Below are 18,574 nucleotides of genomic sequence, written 5' to 3'. Positions count from 1 at the left end.
TGAGCAATCAATGTCTCCAGTACATGCCTAGACATGGGCTTTATAATTTGCAGCTAATCATCCAGTCTTCTTTCTCAGACGATTGATCTTTGAGTCCTTGTCTTCCAGGGTTATAAAAAGTAACCAAGTCCAGCCAAACCCCAGCAGTGTTATGGAGTTTTTGATAAACTGTTACTGTGCACCACCTTTTATTGATCTTATTGTCATTGTGTTACGTTAGGAACTATAAACCCTAAAGTTGTTGATGTTGAAACTCGCATCAAGGTTGTTAGATGGTCAGTCAATAAATTGTCCTGTGTGATTGGCAGGAGAATCTTAAGAATGCTGTTAGCCTGGGAAGTTTGTCAGTGGACAGTCTGCGCGCCAAAGAGGTGGGCCTCTATTTTATTAGATATGAGAATGTCCAGGAATGTGACCATAATATACCTTTTGACTCATTGGGCCAACAAGAAGCAGCAAGTTCTCAAGACCTTTGAGTTCCCAGTTTGGGTCAAAAATATTAATTCATGGGTTCTTTGTCATACTTTAAGAACTTTGATTATTGAGATAAGGACAGGCACATTCTCTAAATGCTGTGTGGTTCACATAGTAAGATATACTGCAGAAGTTAAGCACCTTTAATCACCAATATTCTTTCCTCAACATCACTATTGGTACTCTGTCCAACTAAAGAGTTTTACATCAGCTCCAAGGAAGCCACACTGCCTATAGCAGAGAAGTGCTGTCAGAAAGCAGGTGCATTGACATCATTTCAAGCAGCTGCATTATAATGCATTCCTCAATCAAATAGGGCTAGATATCAGCACTTAATGATTTGATTCTTCGTAAAAAATGGATTGCTTTTAAAGAGTTTCTTGGATTTTTGTCTTTGGGTTTAAAATGTTCCTACTTTGAACAGGAATCTCTTGGACATTTTTTAAAGTTTACATTATAGCCTGAATAAAACAGACACATATACCCAAGTTATAAAGCTTTGAATCAAGGATTTCTCTAGTTAATTGCGACAAGAGGTAAAGGCGAAGAATATAATGGTTGTTATCGCCATTCCTTTTTAACTTAGAACCACCTTTTTTGCATGTTGTAATAACAGGGTTTCCTCAAAGTAGACATTTTAAACATCATGTTGCCCTAAGTTGTACCACTTACAATAAGTAACCACTGCCTACACCTTACCTAAGTGCGGATGTAGACGTTAACTTTGAGAAGGCAAAATGCTATAATCAAGTCCACAATTTTAAGAATCAATATTTGATCCTTTAAGTCCTACAGACAAATAGAACTGATTAAGACGTCTACTGTAAAATAGAAACATGTTGTTATTTTTTAATGTGATTAAAACAAATGTTCCAGTTTGAACACATTCAAAATGTTAATCTTGCTTAGAGGCATGTATTCTGACTAGTCTACACAACAGAGTCAGAGCAAGCCTTCACAGTCACCTGGGGACACCGTTTTTTTAACAATTGTTTTACTTGATTTCTAAAAGTTTATCTGAATCATCACTTTTAATGTGACTCCACTGCGGGATTACACTTATTATCATTTGGAAGAAGGCCTCCCACAATCATTAAACCAACTGAAGAAATGTCTAACCCATGTCAGACATTGGCTCTGTTCCCAAATCTGCCAAGGCTTTCATCTTCCAGATGTTTTCTTTACCTTTCTCTGGGAAACTTTCATGTACTTTTGTGACAGTGAAATGTGGAAATGTAATCTAAATAAATGCCACTGACTTTTTTTTGAGGCATTAATATCCTCATTTTTTATTTACATGCTATCAATATCTTAAAAAGTCATTACTTATGATTGATTTGTATTGTCTTTACTAAAACCCTAGTCTGTATAAACTTTAGAAAATTAGAGAGGTCTAGAACAAACTGTGTGAACCCTATGGTCTGTTGGTTGGTTCCATATTGTTAGTGGATTTCAGCTTTAACAAAGCTGTATTTTGTGGTTGGACTGTGTACCGTTGTTTTCCTTTTTCCATCTGTGCAGGAAAATCACGTTTATTTCACCCATCACTGTATAACAATTCAGACTTGTCTAAGAAAAGCTGTCTGATGCTCTTCGTTTAACCTCTAAAGATTGCTGTTTTAGCTTATGAAATCTGGCATGCCCTTACGAGTTTACACTGATGTCGAATGATAAAGACTTTCAGGAATTGTAGGCAGAATGGAACCTGTGTTTTAACTCACTGAGCTTCAACTGGCGTAACCCTTGTCGAACAATGGTTCAGAGATTCAATTCAGATAATTTAGTACATATTTAAAAACCTTCTTACGTGAAGCTTCAAGTTACATGCCTATTCAACTTTAGAAAGTACGGATGTATCCTATCATTTTGTTTGTCCTCAATTGAAGATGTTTTAGCGTTGACTTATATGGTTGCTTATCCCATCTGAAAGAGAAGATAAGTAAAACCCTCCAATTTAAAGCCGAGGTACAGCCTTGTTGGCTTCCTATAACATCGCATTAATGTAGTTCAACCTTGTCATGGGAGTAAGTGATGAAAATGGTTGCCCTCATGGGATTTCTTGTAATTAGTATTTGTTAACAATGCTGGCCTGTTGCCAAAGGACTGCCTACCTTTTTCTTATTCTGACTCTGATATTGGATTCACCTAGATCAGATTCCAATGTTTAGTCCAAGCAGAAGGAACGACATCAGATGCTGATGCAGCGTTGGTTTCGAGGCACCCATCCCTCCCCTGTCATTTTACAGGCTTCAACTAGTTCACAACATCCACTAAAAGCCTTCTGCATGCTGAAGGGCTCTGCTGTTAGTGGTCTGCAAATATATGTTTTCAAAGGAGTCCTGCGAGCCCCATGTTGATTTGGTGTAATTTATTTTTCACAGTCATAGCAGGTAAAGTGTATACATGTAATTTTATTGATACAAATCCAACGGAGAATTTACTTAACGTTTGAGAGTAAAGGCCAATTGGGGTTGACATGTTGTGCAACAAACCACAAAGGGATCATCAATTAAGTCTTCAGACATGTTTTCTCTTACTGTAAAGTGGCAGAATGTGATATGGAGGGCCTTGTTGTAACACTGCACTGATGGATTGGTTTTTACCCCCAACTCCACTGCAGTATGCTCCCCCTGAGGGTCAAACCTCTCACTGCCCCCACCCTCTAAAAGTCTTGCCTCAGGCTCCTGACAGTGTCTTAGGCTAGGACAAAACAAGTGGTGAGGTGTGTCTGTGTCAGTGGGGGGCAGGGGGTCCACAGGGCCTCGGTTTAAGAGCCTGGCCAATTTCCAAGGTTTACTACATCACTGGAAATTCACAATGGGGTGAAAAGGACACTGGCAAAACAAATGACTCCTTGATAAACTTGGTGAAGGGTTGAGCTGACGGCAGACGATTTCTCAAAAGGATGAGGTGGAGAAGCGGTGTTGAACAGGTTCATTGCGTTGTTATTTGAACTGTGTCTGGAGGAAAAAGCCATCAGGACGTGTTGGCTCCCATGAAGCGTTTATTTGCCTCCTCTTCCTGCTCCTTACCTTCCATACGCCTCTTTCTTCCTGCCACAGCTCAGGTATTTGGACACATTCCGGCCATGCATACCGCCGCTCAGCCCATACAGCGAGGCCCGGCTATTGGGTTACTTCAGCGTTACCTAATAGGTCTGATCTGGGCTCAAAAGCGGCATAGTTATAAGATTTGCTTCCTTATTAAGCCGAAGAGGCAGAGAAGTCTGCACCTCTTGGCTTTTTGAGGGGTAAAATGGCTGCGCAGCTGACATCTTACAACTGAGTAGAAGCCCAGATCCCTCCTAGGGGTTATTAAACGCTTAGGAGCGCTCATTGCATACTAACAAGCCATGGCGGATTTTTTTTTTATAGCTGTTATTGAAAAGCTGGGATAGTTCTTCTGTTTGTCTTTGCAGAAAAAGGAGGTTAGAAATGTACTTGCCCCTCTTCCTTTGCTATTGAAGCATTTCGTTGTGGCTGAATGATTTCCATCTAGCACTTGGGAGTATATGGATTTGAAACCAGAGGAAAGGAAACATAAAGAGGAAAACTCACCCTGCTGTTTAATCAAGCTTTTAAAGACTTTCTTGTGTGTGGCACCATGGAATTCAGCCCTCTCAATGTCCTTCCTGTAACAATTTGTAGCGGCTGCGGCATGCCTTTTGTAGTTCTTGTTGTATTTATTCTCCAGTAGAATAGTGCATTGTTTGTCAGAAAAGAAAAAAAGAGGCCGCACGCACGCACGCACACACACACACACACACACACACACACACAGAAACCCACTTCCTCCAAACTGGAGTTCACCTTCCTTTGCTGCCAGAAATGCCATGTGTGTGTTGCCCCAAATTCTGGTGTGTGTGCGTGGCTCATTGTCAATCAAACAGAATGGTCCTTTACCCCTCCCTCACCCCATCTTTAAGTCCTGACTTTACTTTATGTCTGCTCCCCCTCAGTGAGTCCAAATGGCCATAAGCTCAGTGGCTAAAGTCTAAGTGAGGGCTCGGCATGCTTTCTCTGTCTCACACACACACACACACACACACACACACACACACACACACACACACACACACACACACACACACACACATATATATACACACACACACACACACACACACACACACACACACACACACACACACACACACACACACACACACACACACACACACACACACACACACACACACACACACACACACACACACACACACACACACACACACACAGTGGAGTCGCCTTGGTGAATAGTCACAGCTCGGGGGGAATGCATCAGAGCAGACAATAGCCATGTATTCTTACTGACTTCTCCTACCATCCAATTGAAACACTGCACGATGTAGCCTGTGTCTCCCTTCAGCTCACAGTGTCCCATTCTGACAGAGATCACAGCCAATAGCCCCACATTGAGCTTTTTCTCACCAGCGAGGACAGCTAAATGCTGCTGACACTGCTTTGGAAACAGCTTTTTGAATCTGAATTGTGAGAATATGTTGCACAAAAGTAAAGTCCACATAAAACCTGAATACTTGAAGAAGTAAATGCCAGGCATGTGACGGTAATGATAATCACCCATCACCTGTCTTCATTTTGGCAGCAAGGACAGTTGGGCCGAGATCAAACCAAACCATGTCCTCCTGAAGAATTTGAAAAAAAAAGATAATGGGAGAGGTAAAGGTTTAAAGTGTTTTAAAAGGACTGAGCATTATTTTGAAACTTGTTTGACATACAGTATTGGTATTAGATAGAATGAGAACGCCATTAAGATTCTGTACTTGGGCAAAGAGGTATTTTGAGAAAAATGCTCACAGTGTAAAAACGTTTTGTTCATTTGCCAAATGGCTAGTGAATGATCCAACTTTATCAACTATCGACGTATTAATCGACGTGCTTATTTTACCAGCATTTGGCTGGAAAATGGAGTTTATGCTGTGCCCTTATGCTAACATCTTCTAACACTAATGACCAAGGTATTTACTTTTATTCAATATGGCTTTGGATAAAAGGGTCAGCTAAATGAAATGTACGAATAAAGTATTGGACCCATTTAAAAGTCGAGGAAGAGCGAAAGTAATCAAACAAGATTAATCTTTTTGGCTATCATGGATATCCCTATACCAAATATCATGGCAACTTCCAACAAAAATGTAGTATGTAAAAATACAAGATAAGATGAGCTGAAAGCATTGCAAACATTGACTGTTACAGTGCATGACGTCAGTCACAGAACAAAGACAACAGGCCAGTCATTCAGGAAAGACCTTCTTGGAGAAAAGTCTTTCTTTTTCTCCAGCAGTGGTGGTAGGTCTTTTGCTGAATGACACACTGATGTGTGTGTGAGTGCTGGAATGTGTTGTTCAGCTCTGTACTTGTGGGTCTGGGTTGGCCCACTCAATCTTTGATGTCTGGGGATGAAAGGTTGTAGCCTTCCCATCTTGTCTTTCGTCTTCAAGGACAGCCTGTGTACATTTAAGTGTCCCCCACACCCAATGCATGTCTCCTTGGACCACCATCATAAAAGTTAACTTGCAAGACACAGAGAGAGGGACAAGTAAAGAGAGCAGGTACTCTGATGGTCAGACTTGTCCACCCCACCCACACTTTAAAAGGGTGCATTGTGTCTAGATGACACCCTCCTTTAGGTCTCTTCTTGTTGTTTTTTTTACTGCTGCCTTGTACGTTTTCGGTGATGTTTGAATGGTTTGGTCCAGTTTTACTGTATGCTCAGTTGTCCTTAAATCATGTCTTAAAAGTGAAATATCTCCCTTTGATTGGTAAGGCTAGGAGTGGGGGGAAATACAGATTTGAGATCCAGCTTCATGATTCTTACATATCAAATAAAAATAAAACTTGGATATAACTAATAATGGACAATAATAAGAAATACTTTTTCATGGTTTCTCGATTGACAAAATCAATGTAGAAATAAAGTCCCTATTTTAGGGAACAGACTTTAAAGGTGGGGTAGGTAAGTTTGAGAAACCGGCTCGAGATACACTTTTTGTTATATTCCATGGAATGCTCTTAACATCCCGATAGAAATGAATATCTTAAGGGCTTTGACAAAAGATCCATAAAAAAACGTCATCTGTGGAAGCCGTAGTATTGTAAAAAGCACGACCAATCATTTTAGCCGGCCCGGCTAAAATAACTGGATGGCCTACCTGCCTGTCAGCCTTCCATCTGTGCACAAACTTATCTTGTGCTCTCATTGGTCATGTGCGCGTTTGTGTGTGTTGGAGGAGGGGCTCTGTAAGGAANCATGTATAAAAGACGTACAAAAGTGCATTTTGCATGATAGGTCACCATTTAAAAAAGGTGAGTGCAAATACTTACTCGGATTTAATCAAGTCAATCCTACAAGTCGTTTCTTTCAGTGTACTTATTATATGTTATAGTTTGGATTCCTAAAGCTTTTAGTCTACTATCCCATCATTCAAGGGTGGTTTTCAATATAAGTAATGGGTTTATTTTGGACGGACACTATCATTTAAAATGTTTTACTATGTTCAATCTGAATTTACTTTAAAATAAAACAATTCTATATTGATTCTGACTTTTCTACATCCAACTCACAGGTTTATCATTGCTTTGAGAAAAAAGATTATTAATTTACTCCTTTTAGAAATTAAGATATAGTCAATTGTTCTGGGAATGTCATTTTCGAGCCTGAGGCCTGGAAAACAGGCTTGGGGCTCAACTGGCAGCTAAGGTCAACAGTTGTTGCGGTCAACTACTGGGATTTATAGCAGTCAGGTGACTGAAGTTAATTACAGACCAGCTGTGAGGTCTTCCAATTATTCTCAGACCCCTCTCAAGATATTTATGTTTCCGTTAAGATGAGGCCAATTTGAGCAATGAAATCATATGAGAGTTATTTGTCCAAGATGTTTCACATGATTGACTAAAGAGAGTCAAAACACTCTTCTGAACTTCACGGCTTAGGAGACCTGGCGCTGTTTAAATTGGTTCTAGAGAGGTAGTTTGGGAATGTGAGATGTGTGGTTTTCTGACACAGGAATTAGTTTGACCTAGGCCTAGTCCACACGACACGTACACAGGATTTTTTGTGACATAGCTTTTTCTTTGCGTTTTTCACCTTTTATCTCCACACCCAAGCAGTGTTTGAGGTCATTAAGTGGTCACGGTGAGTGTTTTCAGAAACTTCGCTCAAGGTTGTTGAACAGACGGCTAAAAAAGGGCATCGAAATACTTGACCAGTAATGTCAACATTTGTGCTGTAATGTCCTTTGAGCAACATTTTGAGGAATGGCGGCACAAATACAATATTTTTTTGACCTGCTGTACTATAACTTAATCATATAACATACATTTTTTGACGATATATATTGGACATCTTTCAACATACTAAACCTAGCCAATTTTTGTATGTATTATACATTTATACATACTAAACCATTTTTTTTTACATAATTTACAATAACTTTTTGCATATTATTTGTCATAGTATTCTTAATTTTTTTGAATACTATACTATGACTTAAAAAAAAAGAAGGAACACACTGAAAGCCGTCTTTACCAAGCCAATCAATAATAGTTGTTTTCTTCTTTGGTAGCCATCGCTAATGGGGCAACATTTTCAGCAACGGCGGCATAAATACAATCATGACCGGTGGATGGGACCAAAAAACCTGGTAATAGGACTTTTTTACATGTTTACACATAAGTATACTGTAAAGGTGCTCTTCCACTACACTGAGCAAAGAGGCCTACCTTATGCGCTCTAAAGTTCCCATGCAACACTCCTAGACACAAACCCCCGCCCACACCACCTTACACATGTGGCCCACTCGGCATACTCAGAGAGACATGAAGGAGGAAAACCCTGTTTATAAAAAGATGTGTGTACATGTAACCTAGGCCTAATTCAGTTCATCATTCAATTATGTTTGTATCTACTCAGAAAATATGTAATTTCCAGATTTCAGGGGCCTGAATAATGTTTAGTTGATAACGGACTGAGCTTGCATACGCACCAGAAACTTCTCGGAATCAGCTCCTCCAGCTTGCCCCACAAAGACCCCGGCGCCGGCCTCCAGCTCCATCTCATCGGGGGATCTCTCCAGGCGCATCACCTGAGGGTCCGTGTCACAGTTCAGGTAGAACATCACCTTGTCGTCCCTCACAGCGATGGCAAAGCGAGTCCAGGTGTCTTTCATGGAGGGCGCGAGGAACCGGGCCGCCTCGTAGGACTGCTGTGAGTCGGGCTCCGTGTAGTACAGGATGACGTACTGGTTCCCCCCCTGCACCGCGGACAGCTTCACACCCACGTACATGATCTGCTGAGCGGCATCAGTGATGGAGAAGATGGTGCCGCCCCTTTCGGAGGTGGGTTTCAGGTTGAAGATGAGGGCGAAGTCTCGGTAGAAGGGGCTCGGAAGGTAGGCGCGGGCCAGCTGGCCTGAGTTGGCATCGGGGCCGAACACATAGCCAGGGCTGCTGTCAGGCCCAAAGACCTGAGTGATGGTGCTGGGGGGGGGGTCCCCAATCAGCTGGAGCAGGGTGACTCCACTTTCTTCTAGAAAGGGAGAGAAAAAGGAGGTGAGGCCACAATATGCAGGGGATATGTTGGTGGTTAGATGGGAGGGCTGCATGGCAGGGTGTAATGTTAGACCGGGCTTAAGGGAGTGGGACTGATGGATGCAGGAATAAATACTGTTACTTGCATTGGACTCTTGCATAGTGAGTCTTTAAGTCTGTACTAAACCAAGAAAACAAACAGAAGTATAGGTGATAATGTTTTTAAATGATTGTAAACAGCATTAACACATGTCATAAAATATGTAAGGAAAGTGACCTTGACTGACTCCAAACAACCTGTTGGCTGTTATGAGAAGCATTGGCAAAGCAACTTTGCTTAGGGGACCACAAACAAACAAACCAGTTTATAACTAAGATGGAAAGGGTTGACTTGCATCATAAAAGGCAAAGGGATGGGCCATTTGAGAGTAAGAAGAGCAGATTACTTTAGCAGACATTGTATATCAAAGACTAACGACAGACTTCAACTTCAGGACTGAAGTCATCTGATCTTGTCTTTAAAATTCAATGTCTGCTAAAGTGATCGGCTTTTTTAAGGTAATGTATATTCTACAAGATATCTTTGGCACTTTAGGCTCGCAGTATCTGAGTCAAACAACTTGAAACATGTTTCTGCATGTGTCAAACACATCTTTATGTTTCTTGTGGAACGTATTAAAATGTTTAAGCCTTATCATTTAAAGTAGTGATAGAATAATTACTACATGGGTTCTCTGCAAAACACTTAGAAAATTGCATCAAAGGACCAAAATGTATAACATGGAAATATTACACACAGAAAACTATTACTCTTGCATGCATCCACTATAAAGGAAGAATCAAAACATGTAAAAAAGTCTTGAAGAACTGACCTAAATGGGGGCCAAAACACATGAATTCTACCCTAAATGTTAATATTTAAAAGAACATGTTGCGATATTTGCAATTTTAAGGTTTCAGATAGCCCTGGCTGATACAATTAAATTGATTTACAAATGGTCTTTACATTGGTTGATTATTCATAGCTAAAATGTTTTCCAAATATTGACAACTAATACAACTAGTGTGTGAAAAGGCTAGAGATTTATATCTATTCATGACATTCCTGAAGACACTATAAAAACTTCTTCCGACTTGTGTGACATCTGCTGAATGTCCCTGCCCCGGGCCCTCAGGGACCAACAGCTGGGCCCCTGCATATCTCTGCTCACTTCTCCATCACCCCGGGTGACTCTGGAGAGGTCAGCGCATAATCATTGGAGGCGTTTAGGAAACACAAGGAACACAAAGAGTGATGTGTGCTCATCCCCATTCTGGTTCGGATGTTTAACTAGCATCAAACTGGAGACTAAACATTACTGCTTTGATCAAAACCAATGTTTCCTCATGTTAAAAGAAAAATCACTGTTTTGGGAGAACGTGTGACGTAGGTTCTTTGAAGAATTGCTTTGGTTGACCACCTGGAGTCTAATGTGCTAGCTCTATTGTCCGGTTCAAAGCCTCCCCACTGTCCCGATGCTGTAGATCAGTGGGTCTGCACTCAGCTCTGTTGAGAGCTTAAACACACAAGGTGTTTAGCTGAACCTGAGGTCCTGCCTTCTGCTGTACGACCATAAACACCAGGCTGAATGTTTGTCTGTCTGAGAACTGAAAAATACTTTCCAGTATAAATTATGCAGTTTAAATATCTGAAGATTCCTCATGAAATGTATTGCACATTTCAAGATGTGTCAAGAACACAAGAAAAATCTGGAAAAGCAAGTTTCGTGGAGCAAATGCAAAAAAGTTTAAAAGTGACGTGTGCTACATGACTGTATTGTGTTGACCGTCTTACTTATACTCTTTGGATTAATTAAAAAGTAGCATATTTTTGAATTTCAAATAAGTGTGGTAAAAGCTACAAGCTTAAAGAGGATTAATAGCTTTATGTATCTTCATAAAGATATGAGATCTCCAAGACCTTAACATAAAACAGACATTGGCTTCCTGAATTAGTCAAAGTTGACGCAGATTCCGAGTTTCAGAACACCTGAGGCCGACCCTGAATCCTTAACTGTTGCATGAATGGCAGGTAACATTAAAGTCATTTGCACCAGGCCAACCAGATGTCTCCTCTGATCAACTCAGGATGAGAACACCCACCAGATGTGCACTTTGTTGGACTATGTGTAGAATGTACCCAAATAGACGATGGTCCAACACTAAATGCTAAAAAGTATCATTTTTCAATCCTGATGTAATTGAGCCAGACACTAGTAAGGACAATTTAATTTCCCGACTTTAAGCAAATACAAAGGTTTGACCTGCTTTAGGCTTGTAAAGGATTGCTTTTGCTAAATCCTCTTCAACATGCCTGCATTGTCAGCAATGGGCCAGCCAGTCATTCCTTCACAGAGATCAGAAATCATTGGGTACACAAAAGGTGCCCCATTAGCATTTTAAGTGGAAACTCAATGCAAGTTTTACAAACTGCTTTTGTTAACCAATGACAGCTTCAAGGCCGATGGGGTATAGAAAAGGTTTGTTGATGAATGGAGAAGTGCTGAGTTTATGGTGCTATAGTTTGCCTTGTCAAGAAGGCGGCTTAGTGTCCAGGAACACAGCACTTGTTCATGTACTAACATTCCAGGTTGGGGGTACCACAGTTTGTGATACCCTGTTGATAAAGCTGTATATACAGTGTGAGGCTGTATACGCAGCTTTGGGAAGAACGGGACCCTGCGTAATCCATGGGAAAACATTTGAACATCTGGACAGTCTGAGAAAACTTTGCTGTTTCACTGCTCCATCACCATTTAAAACATCCCTTGAGGCGTGCTGACAGGGGCAATGAACTATCCCGTCACTCTGCAGAAAAAGCTAGTCGGTGGTTTGACCTGCGTTTTTAGTGTCAGAGTTCACCTCGTAGAAAAATGACGACCCCATGATTGTAAAGAAAACATTTCAGCAATGCTAACGCTTCAGCACAAAGTATGTCTTTCGTACTTTCAACCAATTGATTTGAAAGTGAAGTTAATTAGATTTGGTCACATGATATGGTGCTCTTTGCTCTCTGCTTATTTGATTCCTGTTTGATCTTAGTTGCAATGTCTGTCCGTCTTCTTACAGGGCTAAAGGGAGTCCTGTTATGCTTATAATGTTAAATCAATATCAAGTACTTGGTGCAAAATGACATAATATTTTTGATTTGTTTTGCTAAGACACATTTTTAACAGCAGCACTTTATTTTTCTTGTTTTATATCAGGGAATATGGTACCATAATTACTACAAATCAAACAAACTGATAGCTCTTTAACCAAACCTGTTTCCACTAGAAAGCGTATATGTAATACGTAAGTAAATGGAACAATTAACACTGGATGTTTTTAATATAATAGGTACACCTTCCTTGAATGAATGTTCCTTTCTTTACTGAAAAAGCATATTCTTTGAATTCAGGGCAAAGTTTGTGGTATCTTTAACCTGTAGAGAATACTCGGAAAGAGATATCAAACTAAAACCCACATCACAGTCCAGGAAGGAGTTTTCATGTTGGCTCGCCCTGAAGACTGTAATTCTCAAGCCCGTAAGGGAAGATGGGCCTACCACAAGCTGTGCACTTTAGGGGGGAAATAAATAAGATACTGTTCAAGTTCTCTACTGTACTTGTAAGTGACAAATTAATGATTCTTTAGAGCTCCTGAAGAACATAGTTTGTATGATATTCACAGAGGCAGAGGTGAAATGCTTCTAAAAAAGTTAAGAGCTAATACCTTTTACCATCCCTGTGCCTCATTACTGAGTTTTGTACCGGTTCAACACAAACCAGAGGGGGCAATGAGTTTCTGGCAGCAAAGAAGTTGAACTACTCTGTGCCCATAATTGGAACCCTCCTGAGAGCCAAGTCAAAATCATTCCCTGGCAGGCTGCGCGCTGAAGAGCCGGAGCCAGCTTTGGGCCTTCCTGTTATGAGATACAGTACAATATCAATCTCAGCTCAAAGGAACCATGGTGCTACAAATCATTGTCAGACCACCATAAGGGTGTACAAGCCACAACACAAAGACCAAATGTACACAGAATTCACCCAAACAGAAGTGTTTATCTTACAGGAAATCTACCGTTTCATGTTGTAGACCACCAGAGGGGTGGCTGGGGGACAGGAATCCCCTTTATTATCAATTTAAGGAGCCTAAACTGAGAGGAGTTCCTCATACAGGATATCGTATTACTGTCAAGAGCTAAGCAAAATAAATTGCAGTTGACCTAGACCCTGATATGAGTGACTGCTCATCTTCCAAGCAGGGGACTGGTAACCATGGAAAACATAATTAAAAGGGCTATTATGCCCTAACAATAACTTCTTACCACAGGGGCAGCCCCCCCAAGGTAAAAGGATCACATCTGACAGATTTCATACAATGTTTCCATGCCCCAAACAATACATCTGCCATCTTCCCACAGCGACCTCCCACATGCACACATCTAAAAGTCCCGGACACACCAAGCTGACACCAAAGAACTGACACAGACGGACCCCCGACTGTTGTGTCACCTCGCGTCTCTGCGTCTTGGCCATATGTCTCACTGGAACACACCGCAAAGACTTCAGCCGACGGCCAAGAAGCACGTACGAACTGCGCATGCGTGAGTGGCAATAACTCTCCTTACCAGCAGGCGGCGGTAGTGTGTATTCGTCATTCAGAAGAGGCAACAACCGGAAGACATACTGCGTGATAACCGAGAGAAGAAGAACAGACTGTGTGATGTAAACAAACAACAAATAGCGTGCGTTCCATTTTCACTCTACAACGAGAAGCTCATGGGGCTTTCCCGAACCTGTGTTGAGAGCTGGAGTTAAATTAAATCTCACATTTGCCTTCTTAATCGTTTGTTTGGTTCCCTCACTTCCGTTTCGCTTCTCATGCACTGATTCGCTAAGCTGAACAGCCAATCAGAGTGATTTATTTTACCGACAGCCTTTGGCCGACTGACGGTTACAGCCGAAAAGGTGTCGGCACGGCTGAAAAGACATGACGGTGCGGCACACACCAATCTGAGTAGGGCGTGTCAACGCTCATCGTCGGCCTGACGCCCGTCGATAGCCAAAATCGGCTTGTTGTGTCCGGGCCTTAAAGGCTACATGCAAATACTTAACTTTATCTCTATTGTGTTCCTGCCCCATGCCAAGGGCCAAACTTTAATTCCATCCAATATACCAGCTCAAGAAGTAAGTAGATCATGAGACATTCTTGCATGACAGGTCATAGTTATATGATGTAGGAGTAGGGTGGTATTAACAAGAATATGAGTTCCCTCCTCCCACACATCAAGCAAACAAAGCTGCAGACGGTCAAAGCTTCCCAGACCCTGCATGGTGGGGGCTCTGATCAGTGAATTTAAGAGGTCAACGGGCTCCTAAGTGGGAAGGTGCAGTAGAAAACAGCCCAAGATAAAGTTATTGGGCCAATTAACTAGAAAACAGGGCATTTGGGGCAGCAGGGCACACATTTACAGAGCTTTGGAACAAATTATCTTTGCTTTTTACGTATGACCTCATTTAGTTGTAGGCCAAAGCCCACCAAGCTGTTTACTACTTCTAAAACATTACCAGTATGCCTTCTTGCTGTAGCAGGGAGACATTGGCATAGGCACATGAGGCATTTTGTCAGTACAAACCATGTGATGAATGCTCATAAAGGCAACGTCTAATTGACTCAGAAGCTTAGTTATCTTTCGGAAATGGGGGGAAAGAGACAGAAGTAAGCAAAAAGTAAAGTAATTTCTTATATTTGGTGAATAAAGACTCATCTGAACATCACACCAACAAGCAGTGTCCAGTGGTGAATTTTAAATATCGCTGTGTTTGTATGAGTGATATCAGACGAGCTAGACTGCGCTGGCGTTCTGTCCAACCAAGAATGATTTAGAGAGACTGAAAGCATCTCAGTGATACCTCGGGGGCAACTCAAACAGGTGATACCCAAAATGACGTCTAAAACAACCAGCTTCTGGAGAGCCAATAAAAGCTATCCTCAGGTAGTAAATATGTCTACAAAATCCTAGTTTTTAAATGTCCCTTAGGCTGCAAATATCAATGTCAGAGCATTTAAAACAACTCCTTACACATTATTTAACACAAACACTTGTAGTGTAAAGCTTTGCAGTAAAGCCAAAAAGCTAACACATGAACTGTGTGGCTTTTTACAACAAGGCAACATAAAACCTTGCCTTAACCCTAACCCCCCAGATGAAGAAAAAACACAAGCACCTTGTATATCAACACAGAAAGTAACACATCTATTTGGGCCCAGATGCATCACTTAGTCTTGGAACCGGAGACATCTTGTCCACTCATGTCTGTCAATGAAGCCAGGTGTCAGATAGATAGTGGAGCTGTAAAAAGACACAGTCTTGAACTCTGACTGATCTGAAGTGAAGAAGGAGTGCAGGACAGTTGCCTAGTAAAAGGCTTTAAAGAAGTACAGAACTTTAGACAAAGCTCTAACACTACTTTGAAAGAGACATTTCACAACAAAAAACTGTCCTGGTATTTGACATGCAATATCCATTGAATATATGCATTCAACTGTTTAAATCATTCACTTTGTACAGCCGTTTGCTAGCTGTAAGAAATACTTTTTTTCAAGCACAGATGTAAAAATGTACATCCCACTGAAAACCACTGAAGCAACATGACTGCTTCCCATGCATGACGACTTCATCTGTCCATTCCTGGACAGACAGATGCTCATGGAGCTGACTGCGAGTCCCTCACTGTCAAAAGAGACATGCAATTCTACATGCCGAGTTATCTACAGTTTCCATGCACACGTTGTTCTCAGAAGACAGGCCCTGTCTTGTGCAATTCCAGATGCATTAATGCTAATAACAAAGATATCCTAAAAAGAACAATATTTAATCAGTGCTTCATAATTTACTAATGAATTAAAATAATCTATGTTTTTTTGTACTGCTTTTGCTTTACTACAATCTGTGTTGCAGGATAAGATATATGGAGTGTACGAAACCATGTAATTATTACCCTTTAAATTAATAATTTACTGAAAATATACATAACTTGGTTTTGAAATGAACCATAAACCCATTTACTGTACTGTGTGTGTGTGTGTGTGTGTGTGTGTGTGTGTGTGTGTGTGTGTGTGTGTGTGTGTGTGTGTGTGTGTGTGTGTGTGTGTGTGTGTGTGTGTGTGTGTGTGTTGTTATAATAACCTTCAAGTTGTAAGTCACATGCATTCCAAAGGACAAGGGAAGCACAGACATGCAACATTGTAGGATTGTAGGGCAGGAGGGTTGGCACCATGCTTGTTAGGCTAAAGCCAGAACTTTTACCTTTTAACAAACTTGAAGCATGCTTATTTTTCTTTCAATTATTTTGCAAGGGAACCAGGGTATAGTTAATGTCAATGACGTCTGTGCTGAAAGGGACAAATGTCAATTTTTGGAGTTGGGTATTGGGTTTTGGGAGGAAACACCAGACAAACTGGAGAATAGGGACACTGAAAACTGGTTCAAATGAATCCTAGTTTTGGGATTCATTTGAACCAGTGATTACCTTTCTGGTTACTAACTGACAAGCACTGATACCCATCATCCTCTTCTTCTGGTAGAGTGTGGCACTCCAGAGGGAGTTGTCCCTCATCCAGGAGTGTCCAGCAACTGTCCCGCAAGACTTCGCAGAAACTCCGGCAAGGCAACATCGGCTCACCGCCACATTTTGGTACCAAGAGAAGGCAGAAAAACCACTCCAAACTATGGTGGCAAAGTGACTTCAACAGCCACCCCCATTTGTTTAGGAGTACCTGGACTTCCTCCACACTGCTCTGGTTAAGGTAATTGGGCACAACAAAACTTTCCCCTATCATGGAGGAGCAGAAAGGGAGAGCAGTATCTAGCAGCAAGCATTGTGGGGATTCTACAACAAGTGCTGATTTAGCTTCTTCGGTGTGGCTTTCAACTTGTGCCCACCCACCTGTTGGGCTGATTACGATTGCTTGGCTAGGCTCACTTGCTGATGTTTGAGTAGGATCTAACATGTGACCATTTTGACTTGTCACCACATTCTGGCTAACTGCTGATGCTTGACTGGGTTGATGGGCAGCTCTGGGAAAAAAGGCAGGTCTCTTGCTTGTTTGTGGTTTGGTAATTACAATTTGTTGGATATGAATTGGTATTTGGGTTGTAGAAGGTGGCTGGCTAGCTAATGGACAAGGTCTAGTCTGTAACACTTGGTTAGGTAAAGCTTCCTGGTTGGCTGGTAATTGAGCAATTTCCACTATTTGGTTTTCCTTAGGTATCTCTGTGGTCTCTACAGAGTTTTTGCCCACAATTGGGGTTCGTAAATCTTTTGTGGGAGAGTTTTCTTTAGAATAAATCGTAAAATCAAAGTCATTAAAATCGAAAATAGAGCTATTTCCTCTAGTATTATTAGTTCTTTCCACAGAAAAAAGATTTGGCTCTGATGTTGTGCTTCCAAGATGATCGCCCTCATTTATGCTTTTAGGACTGATCCTGGCACTCTTTTGAAACTTAAATTTTTGCTCATTAGTTTGGGATTCTAAAATGTCTCCACTATCTAACGCCCATTGCTCAGTGAGCATTACTATTCCTTGCTGGTTTTCATCCGAAACCCCCTGTGTTTCAAAGCCAGATCCTGATGCAAATCCAGATTCAGCCTTGAATCCAGAGTCAGACCAGAGGCCTGACCCAGTTTCTGAGTCCAATTCAGACCCAGGCCCAAATCCCAGTCCTGAAACATCTCCTGTAAAACTTAAATAACCAGATCCTTCAGAACCCATACCCTTTATAGAAGATTTGCCATTACCAGGTTTACGAATGCGTGATGAAATCCCTTCTGTTCCCTTTTCTGATGTACCACCACTCTCTGGTTGTGTTGTAGGTTCTACAGTGGTCAGTCGAAGTCCCTCAGTGGTCTGGTCCCATGTCTGCACAACCTTTTGGATCCCTTGTCCCTCATCGATCATCTCAGATCGAACCATTGCGATATTCTCTGATGAAGGTTCTCCACTACCTTCTGAACTGCCAGATTCCTCATGGTCCACTGTTGGGGGCATAGTTGTAGTACCAGTCCAGCCCCAGAACCAAGCATCAGAGTAGACCACCAAGAGGGTCAACAAAAACAAAACTCTAAACGAGGTCCTCATTTTAGCCAGAAAGTCAAATATTGACCACGTCCACCCACTTGATTAAACTCCCTGAGTGAACTGTGACATGTCCACTCTGCCACTACACTCCTCACACACACTTTTCGGCACTGTCTCCACACACACTCCACCAGGCAGGGAGGAAAAGTGAAGAGGAGTGCCCCATTCAAAAGAGTAAAGGGGGAGAGCAGGAGGAGGCGTCCTCCGCATTGGCTGTCATGGCAATATTTCTTCTCCTAACTCCTCCTTCCTCCTCCTTCTCCTTTTGTCACAGCAGTGAAAAGCGATCTCTCCTGCTGACTGATACCTTAGAATTACGGCAGCTTTGCCTTTCAGTCTACAATGCTGATGCATTCAGTGTTTTAAAGAGGAGGGCAATTTGTTCC

At 41.5% G+C, this 18,574-nt stretch overlaps 1 protein-coding gene across 1 annotated transcript; it reads right to left on the bottom strand.

Moving 5' to 3' along the window:
* Positions 1–8,446: 8,446 nt before the first annotated feature.
* Positions 8,447–18,289, bottom strand: LOC104963625 (collagen alpha-1(XVIII) chain-like). Its single transcript, XM_010792235.1, has 2 exons — positions 17,849–18,289; positions 8,447–9,021 (listed from the first exon to the last, which is right to left on the bottom strand). The coding sequence occupies exons 1-2, from the start codon at positions 18,186–18,188 to the stop codon at positions 8,447–8,449; spliced, it is 915 nt and encodes a 304-aa protein (XP_010790537.1). The 5' UTR covers positions 18,189–18,289.
* Between the last annotated feature and the right edge of the window lie 285 nt (positions 18,290–18,574).

The sequence above is a fragment of the Notothenia coriiceps genome, unplaced genomic scaffold (assembly GCF_000735185.1).
Source record: "Notothenia coriiceps isolate Sejong01 unplaced genomic scaffold, NC01 NC01_scaffold00036395, whole genome shotgun sequence".
In the NCBI taxonomy this organism is placed as follows: Eukaryota; Metazoa; Chordata; class Actinopteri; order Perciformes; family Nototheniidae; genus Notothenia; species Notothenia coriiceps.
Note: the sequence above shows the minus strand (reverse complement) of the source record. Positions and strands in the feature narration are given on the sequence as shown.

What these genes read in the sequence shown, in the direction of transcription:
- LOC104963625 (XM_010792235.1), bottom strand. Translation starts at nt 18,188, where the DNA reads ATGAGGACCTCGTTTAGAGTTTTGTTTTTGTTGACCCTCTTGGTGGTC. An exon ending in ATCACGCATTCGTAAACCTG is followed by an intron (nt 9,022 to 17,848) that starts GTAATGGCAAAT and finishes CTCCCTTTCTAG; the next exon opens with AAGAAAGTGGAGTCACCCTG.